Source organism: Zophobas morio, unplaced genomic scaffold (genome assembly GCF_036711695.1).
Source record: "Zophobas morio isolate AGI-343-1 ecotype UQ-CSIRO unplaced genomic scaffold, CSIRO_AGI_Zmor_V1 ptg000006l, whole genome shotgun sequence".
In the NCBI taxonomy this organism is placed as follows: Eukaryota; Metazoa; Arthropoda; class Insecta; order Coleoptera; family Tenebrionidae; genus Zophobas; species Zophobas morio.
In genome coordinates this window covers 3,927,466-3,948,130 of record NW_026972111.1, presented here as the reverse complement: position 1 = coordinate 3,948,130, position 20,665 = coordinate 3,927,466, and the positions used below count along the sequence as shown (strand labels likewise).

The following is a 20,665-nucleotide window of genomic DNA, read 5'->3' as shown; positions in this document are numbered from 1 at the left end:
TTTTCTAACTTTTGATTTTCTCATTTTTTATATTTTTAAATTTTTCGGTTTTTTATTTTCGTTATTTTTTCACTTACTCGATTTTTCAGTGTTTCGATTTTATTTTTTTGTTTTTTCAATTTTAATTTTTTCAGTTTCTCGTTCTCAATTTTTCGATTTGGAATTTTTCATTTTTAAATTTTTCAGTTTTTCGATTTTCCAACTTTTCCATTTGCAATTTCTCGAGTTTTCAATTTTTGATTTCTCACTTTTTGGATTTTTCAATTTTTCGAATTGTAATTTCTTTTGTTGGTATTTGCCTGATAAGACTGATTTTGGCAAATCACATACTCCCTAAGAAGATATATGGGCGGGTGGGCGGGCCTAGTACATGCTACGATAAAACTAATTTTGGCAAATCACATATCCTGTAAGAAAATATAGGGTGGGTGGGCGGGGCTAGTACTTGCTTATAAAACTCTAAACCTAAACTCAGCTCCGCCCACCTCTTGTGTCCATTTCACCGACTTATTTTATTTACTGTAAAATGTGAATTGAATTCTATTTTAACAAGTGGTAGAGTCTAAAATTTAAAAACAAAGTAAAGAGGGGCCCCTCCCACCCACCCTTATTCCGTTTTCATCATTCATTCTTATTGGTTCTGAAGAAAGAATTTCACCAGTTTTCAATTTTTAATTCAATTTGTCGATTTTTCAATTTTAAAATTATTAAATCGAAAGAAATATTGAAAAGATAAAGGAATTGTAAAAAGTAAAAATTGTGATACGAAATCGAGAAAATGAAAATGACAAAATCGAGAATTTGAAAAACAAAAATCAAGAACGAGAAACTGAAAAATCGAAAAATGAAGAATTGTAAAATCGAAGAAACGGGAAAACGAAAAATTCCAATATCAAAAAAATTGATCGACGGTAAAAACAAGACCCAGATTTTTAAAAAATATACGATGTGATTTTGGAATTTTATTTTAAACTCCAACCGGTTTTTCAGAATCGCCAATTGAAATATCGCAATTTTGAAAATTTTCAAAAAATTCTGATTTCACTCCGAATATTTCGAAAATATTGTGCTATATTTTTTGAATCATCACGTCAAGATCTATACCCTTGAATATGAAAAAAAAAGAAAAAATTGGTCGAAAATTTGTTCAAGGCCTTCCTTTGCACCTAAACTATAGTTTTAGAAATTTCCTTCTACCCTATAAAATTGTATTGACAATAACGAGAGGGACAGTAGTACAATGGTAAGAAATATTTATGGTTCACACCAGTTTACCCGAATTTGTAGGAGAACATTTAGCAGGTAGTTGTACTCATAAAATAATGGTCATTTTTGTTCGTGAGTAACGACGGTCCCTGTGCGGACCTGGATCATTCTGCTTTCTAACATCTGGAGATTACCGGCACGCGACAACTTTAAGTTGTAAATATCTCTTGCTATTGTACTACTGTCCGTCTTATTATTGCCAATAACATTTAATACTAAAAATAACAGTACTGTATTCCCAAAATTTCTGGGAAAATAAGAGTGACTCATTAATTTTTTTTGAGCCACCTGTTTCAGCAACCATAAAAAATATGAATGCAATGATAAATCACAAGTAAAGACTCGTCATATTGGTTAGCGTTTTACCATCTACATGATATTCCTAATACATATAAATACAAAATTTGACAAAAATCTGTCTAGTATTTACGGAGATTATCTGTCTAATAAAAATCCGGGACGGCAGACAGACAGACAGACGGACAAACAGACAGACGGACAAACAGACAGACAGACAGACAAGCAGGCGGACAGATAGACGGACAGACGGACAGACAGCCACCAAACGGGATCCATATTTCTTCGTAGTCTAGGGATCATGAAAGGTCGGGAAAAAGTAAAAAGGTTCACGCAGAAAAAATGTCAGCTCTGCCATATTTAAAAATGGAGGTCCTCAACTTTTTCAAAAATTTTCTAGGTGAGTGTTTCAATCTATATTTGTTCAGGGTGATAAAATCCGAAAAAAGTGCAAGTACAAAAGGGACGGACGTCTTTAAATAGGCTTCCTTTTGAGCCCAAATTTGTGGGAGACTACCTACGTTTTTATTTGGAATTAAATTTACTTTTTCTCATATAACATGAATTTTTTGAAAATCATAAGACTCTTGTGTCTAAAATGTTTTATTTTGATTTTATTTCCCGACCCTAAACTTGGGAATTATTGTAATAAAGTCCATCTAGCAAACGACTAATTTCATATTTTCTCGACGTTTGGTGACCCTTAAAATGTTAACAAATAAGTCTCCTATTTCCGTCTTTTGTTTATGGTCTGGTGATGATTTTAATAGACCAATATTGTCCCAAACTGCTGGACTGATCGTTGTGAAATTTTATACGTACTGTAGAACTACAGCGTAGACGGTAAAACGATAATCAAATTTGATGACGTCATCACAAAATTTCGCATGGTAAATGCTATTTAAATTTTATAAAACAACATACTTCTACACTTGTGATTTATGAACCCGCCTTAATTTTTACTTCCTGCGAGTAAGCCAAGGAAGTATTGTAATTGAGTCCACTGGCTACTTTTATTTTCGCGAGTACGAAAAAGTGGATCACCAATTCCGTCTGTTTGTCTGCTGTCTGTCGGGATTTTTATAAGACCGATAATCTCCGAAACTACAAGACCGATTGTTGTCAAATTTTATATGTGTGTTACGTATATCGTGCACATGACAAAACAGTAAGATGACGTCATCTCCAAAATTTACATTAGTAAATATTATGTTAAATTTATAAAATATGATGAACCCGTGTTGAGTTTTTAGCCTAGACATCCAGATTTTTCGAAAAAAAAATCAAAATTGTATAACAACATTTTGCAATTTAACTCTGAGACTACAAAGCCGAATGCTCTGAAATTCTACCAACGCTCTAAGAATATCATAAGCATGATAAACCGTTAGTAAAAATTATGATGACGTGATTATAAACATAAACGTCGAGTTAGGCATGTACTGAGAAACTGAGAATATCTACATTTTTTCTCGTTGCTTATCTGTTTTAACTTAATAAATATAATATGTTGGTTAAATTGTATTAGAACCATGAACTGTTAAAAATCTTGAAATGTGAATTTGCAATCAACCAAAAATTGACTGTTGGTGGGGATGATTATGTACATTTTTGTTACCATTTCACTACCTTTGAAAAATTATAAAATTTTATTGTTTTTTATGATAAACCCTACTAAGTTAAAAAAGTGTAGATGATACCCGTCACAAGAAAGAAAAAAAAAAAAAAACTCATACGATAATTGAACCAATGGTCTTCGTATTGCGTCCATTAATGTTAATGGATTTTTTGTTGTGAAAGGAGTCTAGGGAGAAAACTCAAGCCGGATTCATAAACCACAGGTATCAGCCATTCCTGAGGAAGTAATAATCGTAAATTGTGGTCCTAAATGTACCAATTTGATTGCTACCCAACCGTTGGCACATCCTATATTCGCCAAATCCCGATTTTTGGGAAACTGTTAGTGTTAAAATATTAATAGAGCAATCAATTTGATTTTATTGTGCCACACACAAATATGCGATTGCATGTCTTAGCTTCAAAATTATCGATGAGCGATGCCGTCGGCGCGGCAATAAAATGTCTAAAATAACATTGGTGAATTTCACCATTTGAGAAAATTGCAGCGAAAAACGCGTGTTGTTAATTCGAAAACTATTTAAAATTGGAGGTTAGCGGCAATTTTATAAAACTATTAACACGCACGAAACCACTTTACAAAACTATCGTGTAATTTTCTCCTGGACTTCCCACTTGGAAAGTGCGAAGTGAAACTACCTACAAGTTAAAATTAATAGACGAAAAAAAAAACAAACCTAGCCACGTTCACACATATATCAAAACCGATTGCCGAACCCCTATATAATTTTTGGAATCACATCCGAACGGCGCCTCAAACCCATTTAACCTTCCATTATTTCATTACCCGTTTTAAATCCGTATAATTTGAATCCCGGCCCCCGATCAATCATCGTCCACGACATCTTCCGCGCTCAAACAGTAGTCATCTAATACCATATAATCAAACGCAGAGTCTTCGGCTTAATGGCAATAGTAAAACGCATAATTACGGTGGACCTTTAAATAGCAGCGCGCATACTTCCAGGTAGGAATAGGCCGAAAAGTCGGAATAATTGGCTCGTAATCCCCGAAACGCCCAATTAAAAACCTAACTAGACCGCTTTAGTGGTAGACACGATATTTATCTCGACTACCCCCACCACTGATAATAATAGTTGACACGAACAGATGTTGTTCTTGAAATATTTACGCCGATGGATGCCACCGAAATCAATTTAAATTTCAATCATTCGAAAGTTCAAAGAGCACCACCTGTGGAACGAGAGGGGGAGAAACGTAAGATAATAGAATCGTCACGGCGACTTCATTACCATAATAACAGTTTTGTAAATTGGTAATTTACGAAACGGGACACGTATAAAAAGCGTTCTGTAATTGGGATGTGTGGCGGTATCAAACGTCGCCGAATACACCGTAACAAACGACCTTTTATTCGTGTACACAAAGCCAATTAAAAATAATTAACAACGGAGGCTTTACGACTCCATCAAAGGTCAAAAGGCGTTAGATTCGCAATCGAAGGCACTGTTGTTTTGAAAAAATTTCGAATTTGTGAAGAACTTCGAGGATCGCTTGTGGTTGTCCCGCTTCCAATTTTGCTCCATTATCACTTTACCCAGTCCACAGGATGTAGGTATCAAAGAGTCGTATTATCTTGACTTAATAATTAAAATTCCTCGAATTCTGTGAACGTTACTTTAGACAAAAGAAAGTCAACAAAAGTGACTAATGCACACTCATTTTTAATCTACTATACAAGTTGAATGAGTATTAACCCAATCATAAAGTACAACTACTCGTATCGAACAAAAAAAACCTTCACGATCTGTCGTTTCTAAATTTTTCTTCTCCAAACTATCTCTTCGGGTCATGATTTCTTATTTATATTACACGAAATCGACAAATAAGTTAGATAAGATTTTTAATTAATTCTGAACGTCTCCACATGTAACACAAAACGCTACGCTACACAACACTGAAAGATCGCACACTTTTAATAGGCACCCAAAATAAATCCTTCGGTACAAATCCAAGTCAGTTTTTCATCGCCTGTCCACCCAAGTGTTCGTCGAAACAACTGACTAAACGCTGGAACAATTTATTCAACGTTCATCAGAAAATTAATGACATTGTTTCGACAACACACTCACGTTATTATCAGACAGATTTTTTTCTAAAGAATTATAGTCAGTTACAACCCGTTTCAACACTCGACTGAATGTTTTTCACTTTCCTTCAGAAATTCTTAGCAGATATTCTCAGGAGATCTCTCATAACGTCTTTTTATTTTCACGAAAAGATGAAAAGCTGAACCCATAATCCGTGTATTACCCACCGACATTCTTAATTTTTTGTCCTAATCCATGTCTGGTTAACTTGCCAAAATTCCAACTTCCTACACCACTCCAATATATCAATATTTGTTTGCTTTCTTACTTTTCTTGCTTTTATTTCAAAAATCCCTCTTGGTTCTCATGATATATTTTCTTTTTCCACTCCAAGTCAACAAATGTTACCAAAAGCAACTTGCTCCACCTGCTCTGTTTAGTCAAAGTTAGATCAAGTTAAGTCGGGTCGGGTCAGGTCAGGTCAGGTCAGGTCAGGTCAGGTCAGATCAATCAATTGAGAACCACCAACATGACATCCCAGGAGAAAGAGAGAATAGCGAAAGATCTCTTCGTCACGGGCAAAGGACATCCAATTGCCGTAGGTGATAATAGAGGTTTAACACACAAGAAATACTAGAAGCTCGTGACAAAGTGGAAATAAGTAAAGGTCGTGAAGGAGGGCATAAAATCTTATAGACATATTTGCTTAATAAACGTATTGAGGAAAGTGTACGAAAACCTAATCAATAGACGGCTGATGGAAAAGGTATACACTAAGGGAAGACTCCATGAAAAACAATATAGATTTAGAGAGAAACGTTCGACACTGAACGTGATAGAGGACGTGGTGAGGTTTGCCAAAAGATCTGCCACAGAAGGAAATCCAAAGTGGTGTGAAGCGATCTTTATAAGCATCCGAAACGCCTTCAATACGGCTCCATGGGACATCATGGTCGAGAAACTAGAGCAAAGGGGTGTCTTCACGTATCTGGAAAACACTTATAGGTAAGCGAAGAAAAATGTTGCTGCCCTGGTGGGAATCGAACCCAACGTCGCTCACTTGCCGGGCGGTTGTCTTTACCACTAGACCACAGAGCTGCTTATCTTTCTCAGCTTACCAACCTATTGTGCCGCCACACACTATAAAATTTTGATCCAGATTGACAAAAATAAGGTCATTGAAGTGGAAGGAGGCGTTCGGTACTGGGGCCAATCCTGTGGAACATCTTGTACGATGACGTAATGAAAATGAACGTACCGGAGGGGGTTATACTAATCTGCTATGATCAAATAATGTGAAAAAATAACCCAAGATAAAATTATGGTTGAGGAAAAATAGACTAGGTATGACACTGAAGAAAACTAAAACCATTATTTTGAACAAGAAGGAACATCGTAGGCTTAGTTTTCGAACAAGATCACAACAAAATAGTGCCGGAACCGGTGGTGAAATACTTGCGTATAAACCTAGATCGTGGATTAAGTTTTGGGAGACATATAAACCATGTGATAGAAAAGGCCCTAAAGTGAATTTAATGTACTGTATTTAACAATACAATCCATAATATTATATAGGGCGCCCATTTGGTGTGATAGTAGAAAAATATAAGAAGTCGGTCAAATCTCTGGAAAGATAGATGGTCCTGCGTATATGCAGTGCATACACTACAGTTTCCTACGAAGCGTTAATCGTAATTGCGGGAACAATTCCACTGTACCTACTGGGAGAAGAAAGAAAAATAAACTACGACAAAAGGAACAGAGAGAACGTACGAGTAGAGAAACAAGGAAACACACCGTTGACAAATGGCAACAGGAGTGAAGAGCAACCAATAAGGCAGAATGGACGAGAAGACTACTAAAAGAGATTGCCCCTTGGATACATAGGAACTTTGGGGAGGTAGATTTTCATATGACCCAGTGTGTAACCGACCATGGATGCTTCATGAAATACGTGGCAATAATAGGTAGAAGAACATCTCCTAAGTGTCTGTACTGTCCACTGATAGACGACGCGGAACACACGCTTTTCAGCTGCCCAAAATGGTCCAGGGAAAAGCAAGAGCTAGAACTATGCCTTGGATGGGAGGTTAATGTAGGAAACCTAGTCGAGTGCATGCTTTCGAAAGCCGAAGCCTGGGAGAGAATCCAAACGTACATGAGAAATATTAATGAGAACAAAAGAGGAGGATTATTTTTATTATTAATCATGTTACGGATTACTCCAATTTACACAGATAAACTAAATAAATGTACAAAAGACTGAAAACATATAAGTACTTATATCTAACCTAACACTAACTTAGACATAACTCATGAGCAAAATTAACGGCAATTATTGTTAAGAATAGAAAGGAATTCACGTCTGAATATATGTTTTGAATTCTGGAAAAGATCAAACTTTTCTATGGATGCAAATTTGTTTCCAAGTTCCATTATAGTGTATTAATTGGATTATTAAAAGCAAAATTTGTTTTTAACGAAGAATGGACTCTAAAAATGTTTACACTACGTGTGTTACAAACCGAAGGATCGGGAACATAGAAATCCAATTGTGATAATATTTCAGGGCGTAGGGGAAGAGGGCCCAAAGCGGGCACCATAAGGAAAAATATTAAAAAAAGTAGTTTATGGATAATCTAGATCCTTTAAATTTTTATATTATAATGCTTCATTTAACCCTTTTCAATGATGCATAACTAAAATTGAAGAAAGTTTATTAAAAAAAAAGTTAGAAGCAGATAACTAAATCTTTACAACTGCCCGCTTTGCCCTACGGGGAGGCCTAAAGCGGACATTCAGCTAGGGCAAACCAGGCAATGGTTAAGGTTGGCGTCTGGTTCGGTTTCGCTCTATACTAAATACATTGAAAACATTGTCGGGGTTTCCGGAATTGCATTTTAGAAATACTAAAGTCTGCAACCAAACCAGAAGTTAAGAAAGCTCATTTTAATAGATTTTGACTTTTCGAGAGTTATTTGCCTCAGTCATGGATTTTTTTAGGATTATAAATGGTATCAAAAGAAAGCTGACACTTTTCCCCAGAGGACCTTCTATCTCAAAATGCAGACCTCTTCAGCACTTCGTCAAAAAATGCATCAATGTGCCGATTAAAGTGTGATGTAAAAGTTGCTCAACTTTATATTTTGTTTTTTTGTAAAAACTGTAGACTAGATATGAATATAAATATGAAGGTCCCCTGGACTGAAGTTTGGAAATTCGAAATATAATTTTTTTAAAGCGATATATCTCGTATTTTTCTTTTTGGTTTTTTCACTTCTTAGACTTCGTTTTATCTTCAGCAAGTTCTTCTTTTATAATTTGTTTCACAGACTCCACATTGCCTTTGTTCTTCTTTTCGAAACAACTATAGATATTTAGTAAATACACTAGAAGGACAAACCGGACAAGTGCCCGCTTTGCCCTGCCCGCTTTGCCCATTTCGACAATTAAAATTGCAAACAACATCTACACTCAAAATGATGCGACAAGTGGCAGTTAACTGCTACCTTATGGTAGCCGAATAAACACAAATTGACTAACGAATTTCATTTTTAGCTTAAAAATCACAAACATAGAAAAAACAGATGTGACACACTTTGCAATATTTTTCAAAACCATGTGAAAATTATTTATTTATTACAGCACATAATTGGGTACTCGCAGGAGACCCGGGCGACTGATGTAAAGTATGCGGGGGGGGATGCACTATGTCCGGGCGGTTAGGGCGCACCATCTTTTGAAACGCCAAAACTAAAGAGAGTGCCCGCTTTAGGCTCTATGCCCGCTTTAGGCCCCCTTCCCCTACAATATGAGCATTTATGACACCATGTAAAAGGCAACCATCCGACAGTATCCTCCTTGTATGCAAAGAAGGCAGGTTTATAAAATTGGTGATGATCTCGTATTGGCCTTTATGGTGGGGCCAATGCATTCGGAACTCCAAACATCTAAGAAACTTCTTTTGAATTCTTTCCAAATAATCATTATCCGTCTTATAAAAGGGAAACCATATTGGTGAACAATATTCCAAATGCGAACGTACGAGGGAACAGTAAAGTGTCTTTAAAGAGAACGTAGATAACATGTGACAGTGACGCCATACAAAACCCAACATGTTCATTGACTTTTTGAAAATATAATCGTAATGAGATTTAAAAGACAATTTTGAATCAAACACCACACCGAGGTCTTTTATTTCATTTACTACCTTCAAGACACTGTCATTTATTTTATAGGTATGTTGGTATAAATTTTTTACTTTACAGAATGTTATAACATAACATTTATCAGTATTTAAAAACAATTGATTCCGATCACACCAGTTATATAAGCTATTTAAATCAGATTGTAATTCCAACGCATCCTGAGGAGATTTAATAAGTTTAAAAATTTTCAAGTCATCGGCGTAAAGTAAAAAATTAGAATATTTGAAACAAAATTGTAGATCATTGACAAACAGCAAAACTAATATTGGACCACAGTGTGATCCCTGAGGTACACCAGAAGTAACTTCAAAACTGCGGGATATAAAATTGCCAATTCTAACTTGTTGACATCTGCCCGATAAAAACGAAAACAACCAATCTACAGTGGAACTGTTAAACCCTAGTTGACTCAGTTTAGAGATCAGAATGTGATGACTGACCCTATCAAAGGCTTTTGCGAAGTCGGTGTAAATGGAATCCACTTGAGACCTTACTTGAAATGAATTATTAAGAAACACGTAGTCAGACAATAAGTTTGTAAGAGAAGATTTACCTTTACAAAACCCATTTGATGAGTAGATAAAATCGAAGAAGAAGACCACTGTAGTTGTTTCGCAATAATGTAATCTAAAATTTTGGGGATTACTGATTGGATGCTCACCCCTCTATAGTCTTCTACTTTGGTTCGTGCTCCCGATTTAAAAATCGGAGACACATAACTACACTTCCAAACATCAGGAACTTTGGATTCCATAAGGGATGATTCAAACAATAGGAACACCGTCGGGGCCACAGGAATAAGAAGATTTAAGATTGCTAACATTTTGAAAAACATCCAATAATGTTACCTTTAATCCACTATCAAAGACTTTTAAATTAGGTGAATTATTATTTTGTAAATTTGTTGTGGGATCAGTAACATAGACTGTAGAAAAATATTCCGCAAACAGATTGGAAATATCTGCTCCATTGTCCGCTTTCTTATCTTTAAATGACATGTAATTAGGAATCCCATTATCCTTGTTCTTATTACGAATATATTTCCAAAAATAATTTGGGTTAGATGTAACACTAACATCAACTTGAGCAATGTACGAAGAATATAAATTTTCATTAAGGGTCTTGCAGCGAGATCGAATCGACTTGAAGTTAAGATAATCTACTAATTTGCCAGACAATTTATATTTAAAATGAGCGAGCCTTTTCTGGTAGCACAAATTTTTAAGATCCCTGTTAAACCATATCGGATAAGAACTCCCAGATTTAATCGTTTTCTTTGGAATATAGTAATTAATGCCTGTAAACAAAATGTCATAGAATATCGAGGCTTTAGTATCAACATTTTTATTACTGAAACAAGACGTCCAGTCCACAGATGCCAAAAAATTATTAAGTGAGTGATAATCTCCATTACCAAAATCAAAAACATTCTTCTCCAAGAGTAAGGGAGCATCTGCTATACAAGATACAGACCACATATAAGGAATATGATGAAAATTTACATTCGATAACAGATCCATAGCTTCGCTAATTTCTATATCCTTAATATTAGAAAAGATTAGATCAAGAAAGATTAAAGGAAAGGGTGAAAGCGAACGTCGATCATTCAATGATAAGTGGAACCGGTACCAGGAGATCCAGAAGGAAAGGGGAGAGGTATTATAGAAAACATGGGAAAGTGAACTTCTGGATAACGCAGTTCCAGAATTTGCAAAACGGCAGACCACCTATGGAAGGAGAAGGAAGGTAGCAGAAGACGCTCTGGGCATCAAAATAAGTACTAGCAATTGTGTGAAGATAATGCTCTGAGACGAAAAAAGCTGGGTTGTAATTGAAGAATTCATCAGCACCATGATGAAAATGAGAGAAAAGGAAGATTATTGTCAACATCTTCTAATTTAATTATCAAACTAATTTAATTGTTATTTAATCAAACTTTTTAGACAAAAAAAAAAAATTGGAAACAAAAGATTGAAAGAAGAGAAGAAACGGTATTGAATTGAACCTTTCTGATGAATCCACTATTAAAAAAAACTCACAATCAAGTCGTGTCATTGTTTTATTATCTGATGAAAGTCGATGGCATTACATCTAGAATTGTTCTAAATAATGATCCATTTTATGTGCACGAGAGTGTCATTTACACGTTGTAAACATATTCCCACCTTGTTTCCTCTCAATACGCAAGATTGATTTTTTGATTTGATCTCCAAATGTAAAGCGGTAGAAACTGCTGAAATACCTGAACAGATTTTTTTATTAGTTTAATTTATAACAAGCAATAAAACCACCTCTAGTTCTTTGCTGAAATTGCTCAAAATTGTCAATTCTGTACAAAAGACCATAGACAGAAAGAGCAAAAAGTTAAAATTTTCTCGTGTCCAATGAGCTGTTGCCCCATTCTGTTGAAAGCAACCATTTTCAAGTTCGTAGTCGTCGAGAAAAAATTAAACATATAAGCTTAACACCTACTTTCTGAGGACACAGCTATAATAAAAAACGAGGCTAATAATTAGAAACACAATTCACTTAAAACGAAACTCTTTGTCAAGTACTAATGAAGAAAGAACATACGACAAAGACAAACAAAATAGATCACAGTAGTTCCACTGTAAAATCTCCAGGTGGAAACAATCCTTTGAACTTAAGATAACACAAAATCGTCACGCCGCCTTCATTAGCATAATAACAGTTTTGTAAATTGGTAATTTACGAAACGGGACACGAATAAAAAGCCATTTTATAATACGGATATATGGCAGTATCAAACCCGGCCGAAAACACCGTAACAAATAGCCTTTTATCCGTGTACAGAAACCCAATTAAAATAATTAATAACCGCGACTGTTACAACTCTATTAAAGGCCAAAGTTGGGCGCGATAAATTCGTTTCGTAATGGACGAAAACGAGCGCGACAGGACCTCACAATCGGATGAGTAATGGACGCAATCGCGAGGGAGAAGAGGGCGATTAATAGAGTTGTCTAGGAAAAAATTTAGAGGTTTCGGTGGTAAACAGAGTCCGATTCCGTGTGGGTGAAGCGGTAACAGTAATTTGTGGCTCCGTGTTCTGTTGTAAATCTAAATTTTTACGATTCGCACATGCTGGACGTCGAGAAGCCGTCGACCGTGTCTATTCGCATTAAATCGCGCGTCCGGCCCACGTCGCAAACGCGACGACAGCAAAAAATTCGCGAAGGTATTCGGAGATGGATGGGGCTTTGGGAGCCGATTGTGGGCTGAGTAACGAGGGCGACGGGAAAACGTCGACTTCGTCGTTTTGGTCGTTCGTTCTACAGATGTGGAGGTGAAAAGCAACGATTGATCACACGCCAAGGGTGTCGACTCTTCAGCAGACCGAACCCGCAGTTATTTACAAGAAAATTCAGGCTACTACGACTTGGAGGTGTTCCAATCTAACGGCGTAATGATGAAACAAATCACCCGAGGAGTTTTTTAAAATGACATTATTATGAATGCGATAAAAACAGGAATTCGGGAATTGAATGTACAATAATCAATCAATCAATCAATCAATCAATCAATCAATCAATCAAGATGGCGAGCGCTCAAAAGTAACTCGAACGCTACAAAAATGTGCAAAAAGTGTGGCAATATTCCAACGCAAGGCCCAAAATGTGTACAGTGCAATGCAGTTTTTCATCCAGGGTGCATTAAATATCTTAAAGATGTTGTGGAAATTGCTCCTGGTGAGGTTATGTGCTGTGGTTCTAAGGTGACTCCGACGACATTGCCAGAGAAGAAAATGACCAACAGCATCGCCCAAGAAGAAGTTGCTGCTTCAATTAATGACCCCGACAACGAATTGGATGATGAATCCTTTAGTTCTGCAATTGAGAATTCTGACACCGCAAAGGTAGAAAATAAGTATCTAAAAAAACTGCTGAAGGAGAAAGACTTGCACATAAAAAGTTTATGTGCCAACTTGGACATACTCCACAAGCAAATAACCTTGCTAAATAACATCATAATTAAGCAGGAGGAAGGAATTTCCAATAATCATAATCCAGAAACGACATCACAAGAAATTAATGAAATTGTCAAAAACAGTAAGCTGCTCCCGCTCAAAAACACCAACGATAAACAACAGAAAAAAACGCAAGACTCGCCATCTAATCAAGTCAAAACACCAAATCAAGGAGATAAAGATAAGAAAGTAAAGAAGACACTTCGTGGTCATAGCGAACTCCAGGAGCCAGTTCAGGACGATAACGAAAACCTGGACAATAATAAGACACTGCAGAATGAAGACGATAACTGGAATAAAGTCAAAAGCAAAAAAAGACATCGCAGGGAATCCAACAAACCGATAATTGGATGCTCGGTGGATAATAGTACCCTCAAAGCAGTCCCACAAAGAAGCTTCATCCACGTGTATCGACTAAATCCTTCAACGACTACAAAGGATATCGAAGATCACCTCTGCATGTCAAATATATGCACTTTCGGAGTTGAAAAGCTGCAGTCAAGATATCCGGACCTATATTCAAGCTTCAAAGTGACCATTGATCATAAAGACCAAGACGTAGCTATGAAACCTGAAACCTGGCCTCCTGGCAGCTATGTCAATCGTTTTTTTCATCGGATACTAAAGAAGACCGCGTTGCCTTAGAGGTAGAAGGCTATTTGAACATTCTGTCAATCAACATCCAATCACTGAGGGCTAAACTAGCGGAATTTGAGGCAGCAGTAGCAGACGATGACTTCTCCCTCCTTACCCTTTGTGAACATTGGTTGATGGCAGTAGAAGCTGACCAAATACGTGTCAATAATTTTGTAAGTCTTATTTTTCCAGAAACTCAACGAAACATGGGGGCACAATGATTATGAGGAACGCTGAGGTTTCTTGCACTCGTCTCCAAAATCTCGAACAACTCTCAATTGAGAAACACGGTGAGATATCTGGAATTTATATGAATAACCTAGAAATTTATGTGATAAATGTCTATAGATCACCCTCTGGAGATCTGAACAAATTTTTGAGTACTTTAGAAAAAGTTTTTGGTATAATTAACACATTAAAGAACAACATAATATTGACTGGTGACTTTAATGTAAAATTTGACAAAGAAGACCTCATAAAAAAGACTGCTTATTAGATTTTATGAGAACTTATGGGCTTTTTCACTTAGTCGAATTTCCAACTAGAAATAACAACTGTCTGGATAACGTTTTTACAAATCTAGATCATGCACTTTTTCAAATTAGTCCATGGAATTTACACCTATCAGATCATAGAGGCATCAAAATTAAAGTGTTAATTTCGTCTACTAAAAACAAACAAAAAATACAGCTTATTAAACATAGGCCAATTACTGCTCTTGGTAAATTCAAATTGTACGAGTCGGTGTCCAATATCAACTGGGACTTCATTAAGCTATGCAGTAATAATTCAGTTGACGAGACTTGTTCACAAAATTTGTAAATCTAATATTAGGTCATGTAGGGCAAGCCTTCCCTCTAAAAGTAGTCAAGCGTCAACCTAACAACAACAAAACTGTAAAGTGGTTTGATAGTGAATTAATTCAAATGCGGGAAACATTACAACATTTATGTGAAATAAATAATCTAATTGGGAGTGAACAAACCAAGTCAGCAAAAAACTCGTTTAGGAAAGTATATCGTGACAAAATAAATGAAAAGAAAATGCTTTGCAATGAAAAATTCATCTCTACTGCAATAAAGTCGAGGCTATGTGGAAAATTATCAACGAAACTCGCAATAAAAGTGTTAATAGTCAAAAATTAAGCTGTGATATGACCTGTGACGATTTTAACAACTATTTTATAAATGAAATTTCAAAGTTGGGAACGCATAGCAATAATGACTGTGATATTGAACTCTGTGATATAGCAAGTAAGTCTACTCACTCATTGATTAATAGCCCTAGTTTCAGTTTTAAAGAAGTGTCACACATAAAAGTGAGAGAAGCTATAGATAACCTGAAAAATAGTAATTCTTCTGATATCTTTAATCTTAATGTGAAAATTGTCAAAAGTATAAAGGACTTGCTGATACCTCCACTTGCAAAACTTATTAACTTTTGCATAAAATATTGCGTCTTTCCCAAATGTCTTAGAACAGCGGTCACTATACCAGTATACAAAAAGGGTGATACTAATAATCCATCTAATTATCGACCTATCTCATTACTTCCCATATTTGGCAAAATATTAGAGAAAATTCTATTTGAACAACTTTGTACTTATCTTGAATCACATGCTTTACTTTCTGACTCACAATATGGTTTTAGGAGAAACCGTTCCACTGGTAATGCTGTTCAGGAGTTAGTTAATTTTATATCTCAGTGCTTTGAAGATCGTAAAATTGCAGTTGCGTCTTTTCTGGACCTGTCCAAAGCCTTCGACTGCGTCTCGCATAAACTTCTCCTCAAAAAACTGACAGCCTATAACTTGGTACCGTCTAGCATTCAACTTATTAGATCATAACTGGAAGATAGACACCAGGTTGTCAAATATAAGGAACAATTATCCGATTGTCTTCCTGTCAGAAAAGGTGTGCCACAAGGGTCCATCCTGGGGCCCCTCTTATTCATTATTTTTATTAACGACCTATCTTCTAGTATAGACTCAAAAATTATCTTGTATGCAGACGATACAACCCTAATAAACCAAGCAACATCGACGGAGACTATCTGCGTCCAAAGAGAGGAGACGCAATCGAGGGCTGAGGATTGGTTCAGACAAAACGACCTCAGCTTGAACGCAAATAAAACTACCACTATGTTATTTTCTTTAAAAAATAGCGATGTTCCACCCGATTTCACCACTTCAGCACAATTCCTTGGGATACATTTGGATGCAAAACTAACCTGGAAAGTTCACGGCGACGAGCTGGCCAATAGAATTAGCAAAAATTTATTTGTGTTAAGGAGTCTCAAAAATAAAGTAACATATCAAGTGCTCAGAACAGCTTATTTTGCTTTATGTGAATCGCATCTAAGATACTGTATCCTAACATGGGGTCATGCCAGCATCTGTAATCGCATATTTAGGCTCCAAAGAAGAGCAATAAGAATTCTTGCTGGCATAGGTTATAGGGATGATTGCCGCTCATATTTTACATCCTTAAGAATATTAACCCTACCGTCAATATATATATTAAATTCACTGCTACATCTTAAAACTTAACATCAATAATCATATGAGACACAAAGATATTCACTCGTATAATACACGTCACAACGCTGCACTTCTTCCAAATTTTGTAAGGTTAAAAAGAAACTAGTCATTCAATTATTACTCTGTCAAATTTTACAATAAATTATCAGAAAGTACTCAAAATCTTGGTATAAGGCAATTTAAGAGACAAATATCAGATTATCTCATCAAAAACGCATTTTACAATTATTATGAATTCCTCAGTGTTACCTCAGTAATTGTGCCCCCATCCAATGTTTTGACTTGATTTTAAAGTTATAAAAATCCATATGTATGTAATGTGCCTTGTATTGAATTTGTGACTTGTACAACGACTTTTGTTATATGTACCTACTAATAAACATTATTTATTATTATTATTATTATTATTAACACGTTGGTAAACGTGGTCTAGTGGTCAGGATACCTGCCCGGCAAGCGGGTGACGTGTGGTTCGATTCCCACCGACGCAGCTTACCTTCAGCGTATTGAAACTAAGTTGTGGTGCTTTTGTTTAAAACATGTAAGACTTTAACATTATTAATTTATTATATCCTATTTCATGTACTTGCTGGCGTGATGTTACATTCTTACACAATGATGGCACCCTCATCTATAGAACCACGTATTTTTCCCCGACACACCTTCGCCATTACCACAAATGTACAAAAATACGTCGACACGTCCAAAACGGCGTAACAAAATGACTACAAGCTCCCCGAGTGAAAATCCCATCAACCAAAAACACGATTACTCCAAACAGTGAGAAATAACACAGACTAAATTAATGTCTTGTCGGCTTAACCAGCATCTCGGATCTTTAACCCTTTTGGAAAAGATAGAACCGGCGTGTTCGCTGCCAACAGATGTTTTCACTAATCTAATACCGATCTCGCACACTTGCCGGTCTTCCAAGTTGGTGAGACGACATAATAAATTCCGCGGTTTATTACCAAATGAAGCAGCCAACTGAAAGTAATTTGTTTTCGATCGGTAGAGTAAGATACGCTTGGTAGTGCTAACGGAGGAAAGTGCGAATTAGTAAATACCGGGAACGCGTGGTTGGTTGGGGTTTTGCTGTGGATTTGTAATACGTGAAGCAGAAAATGGAATCTTTCGATTCGTTCGGACGTGGATTTTTTGTAAAGCAAAATGAACATCTGCACATTATTTCAGGGAGAGATACTCAAGGATACCATCTGCGATCAAAAACGTTCCGATTCTTTAACGAGGGATATTCTGATTCAGGATAAAATTTTAATGATCCAGAACATTTAAGAGAATCATCTAATGTAAAGTTTGTTGTTTATCATTTTCACAAAATTGAAAAATGTAAAACTGCGAACTCTAAAAATCGAAACATTTAAATTTGAAAAATCTAAAATTTGAAAAAATTAAAGAATTCAAAAATTCCAAAACTGAAAGATTGAAAAACTGAGAAATCGAAAAATCGACGATTGAAAAAATGAAAAAAATGAAAATCAAAAACCTGAAAAATCAAAAAATTGAAAAATTAAAAAACTGAAAAATCAAACAAACGAGAAACCCAAAAAATTCCGAAACTGAATTCTCGAAAAATTGACAAATAGAAAATCGAACTGAAAAATCGAGAAATCAAAAAATTTAATTTATAAAATTGAAAAATTAAAGAATCGAAAAATCCCAAAATCCCAAAATTTAAAATCGAAATATGTATTGAAAAATTCCACAATTGATATATTTTGAAAAATTGATACATTGCTAAATGGAAAAAATTGGGAAACCGAGAAATCGAAAAGTCGAAAAATCGAAAATTTCAAAAATCCAAACAATTGAGTATGAAAAACTGAAATCGAGAAATCGAAAAGACGATATATCGAACATCGAAAAGTCCAGATAAAGGAAAACAAAAAAAACGATAAAGCGAAAAAATTGTTAACCGAGAAATCTGAAATCGAAAACTTAGAAACGCCAAAAACTTAGAACAGTCAAAAAACTGAAAAATCTAAAATTTTAAAATTCGAAAAATTGACAAATAGAAAAATCGAGAAATCGACAAAATCTAAAATTTCATAAATCGAAAAATTAAAATATCGATGAATAATTGAAGATTTTAAAGATTGAAAAACTGATTTGAAACATCCAAAAATCTAAATTTTAGAAAATCGAAGTATTGAAAAATCCCAAAACTCACATATCGAAAAATTGAGAAATCAATAAATCGAAAAATTGAAAAATCAGCAAACGGAAACACTAAAAAATTGAGAAATCGGGAAATCGAAGTCGGAAAACCGAAAATTAAAAAAATCAAAAAACTGAAAAATCGAAAAATGGAAAACTTAATTGGAAAATTGAAAAACTGAAAAATAAAAAACGGAAAATCAAACAAACAAGACATCGAGACTTTGAAACATCGAGAAATCGAAACGTAAAAGATCGAGAAATTGAGAAGTCAAAAAGTCGAAAAATCGAGAAGTTAGTAATTGAAAAACTTAAAAATTAAAAAAAATAGATACATCGAAAAATCCAAATCTCCGTAAACCGAGAAACCAAAAAATCCAAAAATTGAAAAACTGTAAAGTTTAAAAAACCGAAAAATGCATAACTCGAAAGATAAAAAAGTTTTACAAATCACAAAGTTGAAAAATCTAAAAGTCAGAAGTCGAAATACGAATAATCGAGAAATCCAAACATCAAAAAATTTTAAATCTAAAATTGGAAAAATTGAGAAATAGAAAAATAGAACTGAAAAATCGAGAAATCGAAAAATTTTAAGTTATAATTAAACCAAAAAATAAAAGAATCGAAAGATTGAAGAATCAAAAAATTGAAAAATCAAAAAACTGAAGAATTAAAAATTTGAAAAATCGCAAAACTGAAAAACTGAGAAATCGAAAAGTTAAAAAACGGATAACTCTGAAATTTTTTAATTCGAAAAATTTACAAATAGAAAAATCGAAGAACTAAAAAATCGAGAAATCGAAAAAATCTAAAATTTCATAAATCGAAAAATTAAAATATCGAAGAATTGAAGATTTTAAAGATTGAAAAACTGATCTGAAACATCGAAAAATCTAAATTTTAGAAAATCGAAGTATTGAAAAGTCCCAAAACTCACGTATCGAAAAATTGAGAAATCAATAAATCGAAAAATTAAAAAATCAGAAGACGGAAACACTGAAAAATTGAGAAATTGGGAAATCGAAGTCGAAAAACCGACAATTAAAAAAATCAAAAAACTGAAAAATAAAAAAACGGAAAAACAAACGAGAAATCGAGACTATGAAACATCGACAAATCGAAACGTAAGATCGAGAAATCTTGACGTCAAAAAGTCGAAAAATAGAGAAAGTAATAACTGAAAAACTTAAAAATTTAAAAAAATAGATACATCGAAAAATCGAAATCTCCATAAATCGAGAAACCAAAAAATTGATAACTCGAAAGATAAAAAGTTTTAAAAGTCACAAATTTGAAAAATCTAAAACTCAAAAGTCGAAAATACGAAAGATCCAGAAATCCAAACATCCAAAAATTGAAAATCTAAAATTGGAAAAATTGCCAAACAGAAAAGTCGAACTGAAAAAACCAGAAATCGAAAAATTTTAAATTATAATTGAACCAAAAAATTAAAGAATGGAAAGGTTAAAGAATCAAAAAATTAAAAGATAAAAAACTGAAGAAGTAAAAATTTGAAAAATCGCAAAACTGAAACACTGAGAAATCGAAAGTTGAAAAACAGAGAAGCCGAAAAAGCAAGACAAAAATCGAAAAGTCAAAAAACGGATAACTTTGAAATTTTAAAATTAGAAAAATTGACAAATAGAAAAATTGAAGAATTTCAAAATCGAGAAATCGACAATACATAAAATTTCATAAATCGAAAAATTAAAATATCGAAGAATTGAAGATTTTAAAGATTGAAAGACTGATTTGAAACATCGAAAAATCTAAATTTTAGAAAATCGAAGTATTGAAAAATCCCAAAACTCACATATCGAAAAATTGAGAAATCAATAAATTGAAAAATCAGAAAACGGAATCA

General features: G+C 34.6%; 2 protein-coding genes across 4 annotated transcripts in view; one reads left to right on the top strand and one right to left on the bottom strand.

The window, feature by feature from the left end:
• LOC135123356 (bone morphogenetic protein receptor type-1B) overlaps positions 1 to 20,665 on the bottom strand; it is a 371,222-nt gene that overhangs the window by 209,656 nt on the left and 140,901 nt on the right. The window lies entirely within an intron of this gene.
• Positions 13,037 to 14,298, top strand: LOC135122994 (uncharacterized). The gene is made up of 2 exons (XM_064047491.1): positions 13,037 to 14,224; positions 14,277 to 14,298. The coding sequence occupies exon 1, from the start codon at positions 13,056 to 13,058 to the stop codon at positions 14,091 to 14,093; it is 1,038 nt and encodes a 345-aa protein (XP_063903561.1). The 5' UTR covers positions 13,037 to 13,055; the 3' UTR covers positions 14,094 to 14,224; positions 14,277 to 14,298.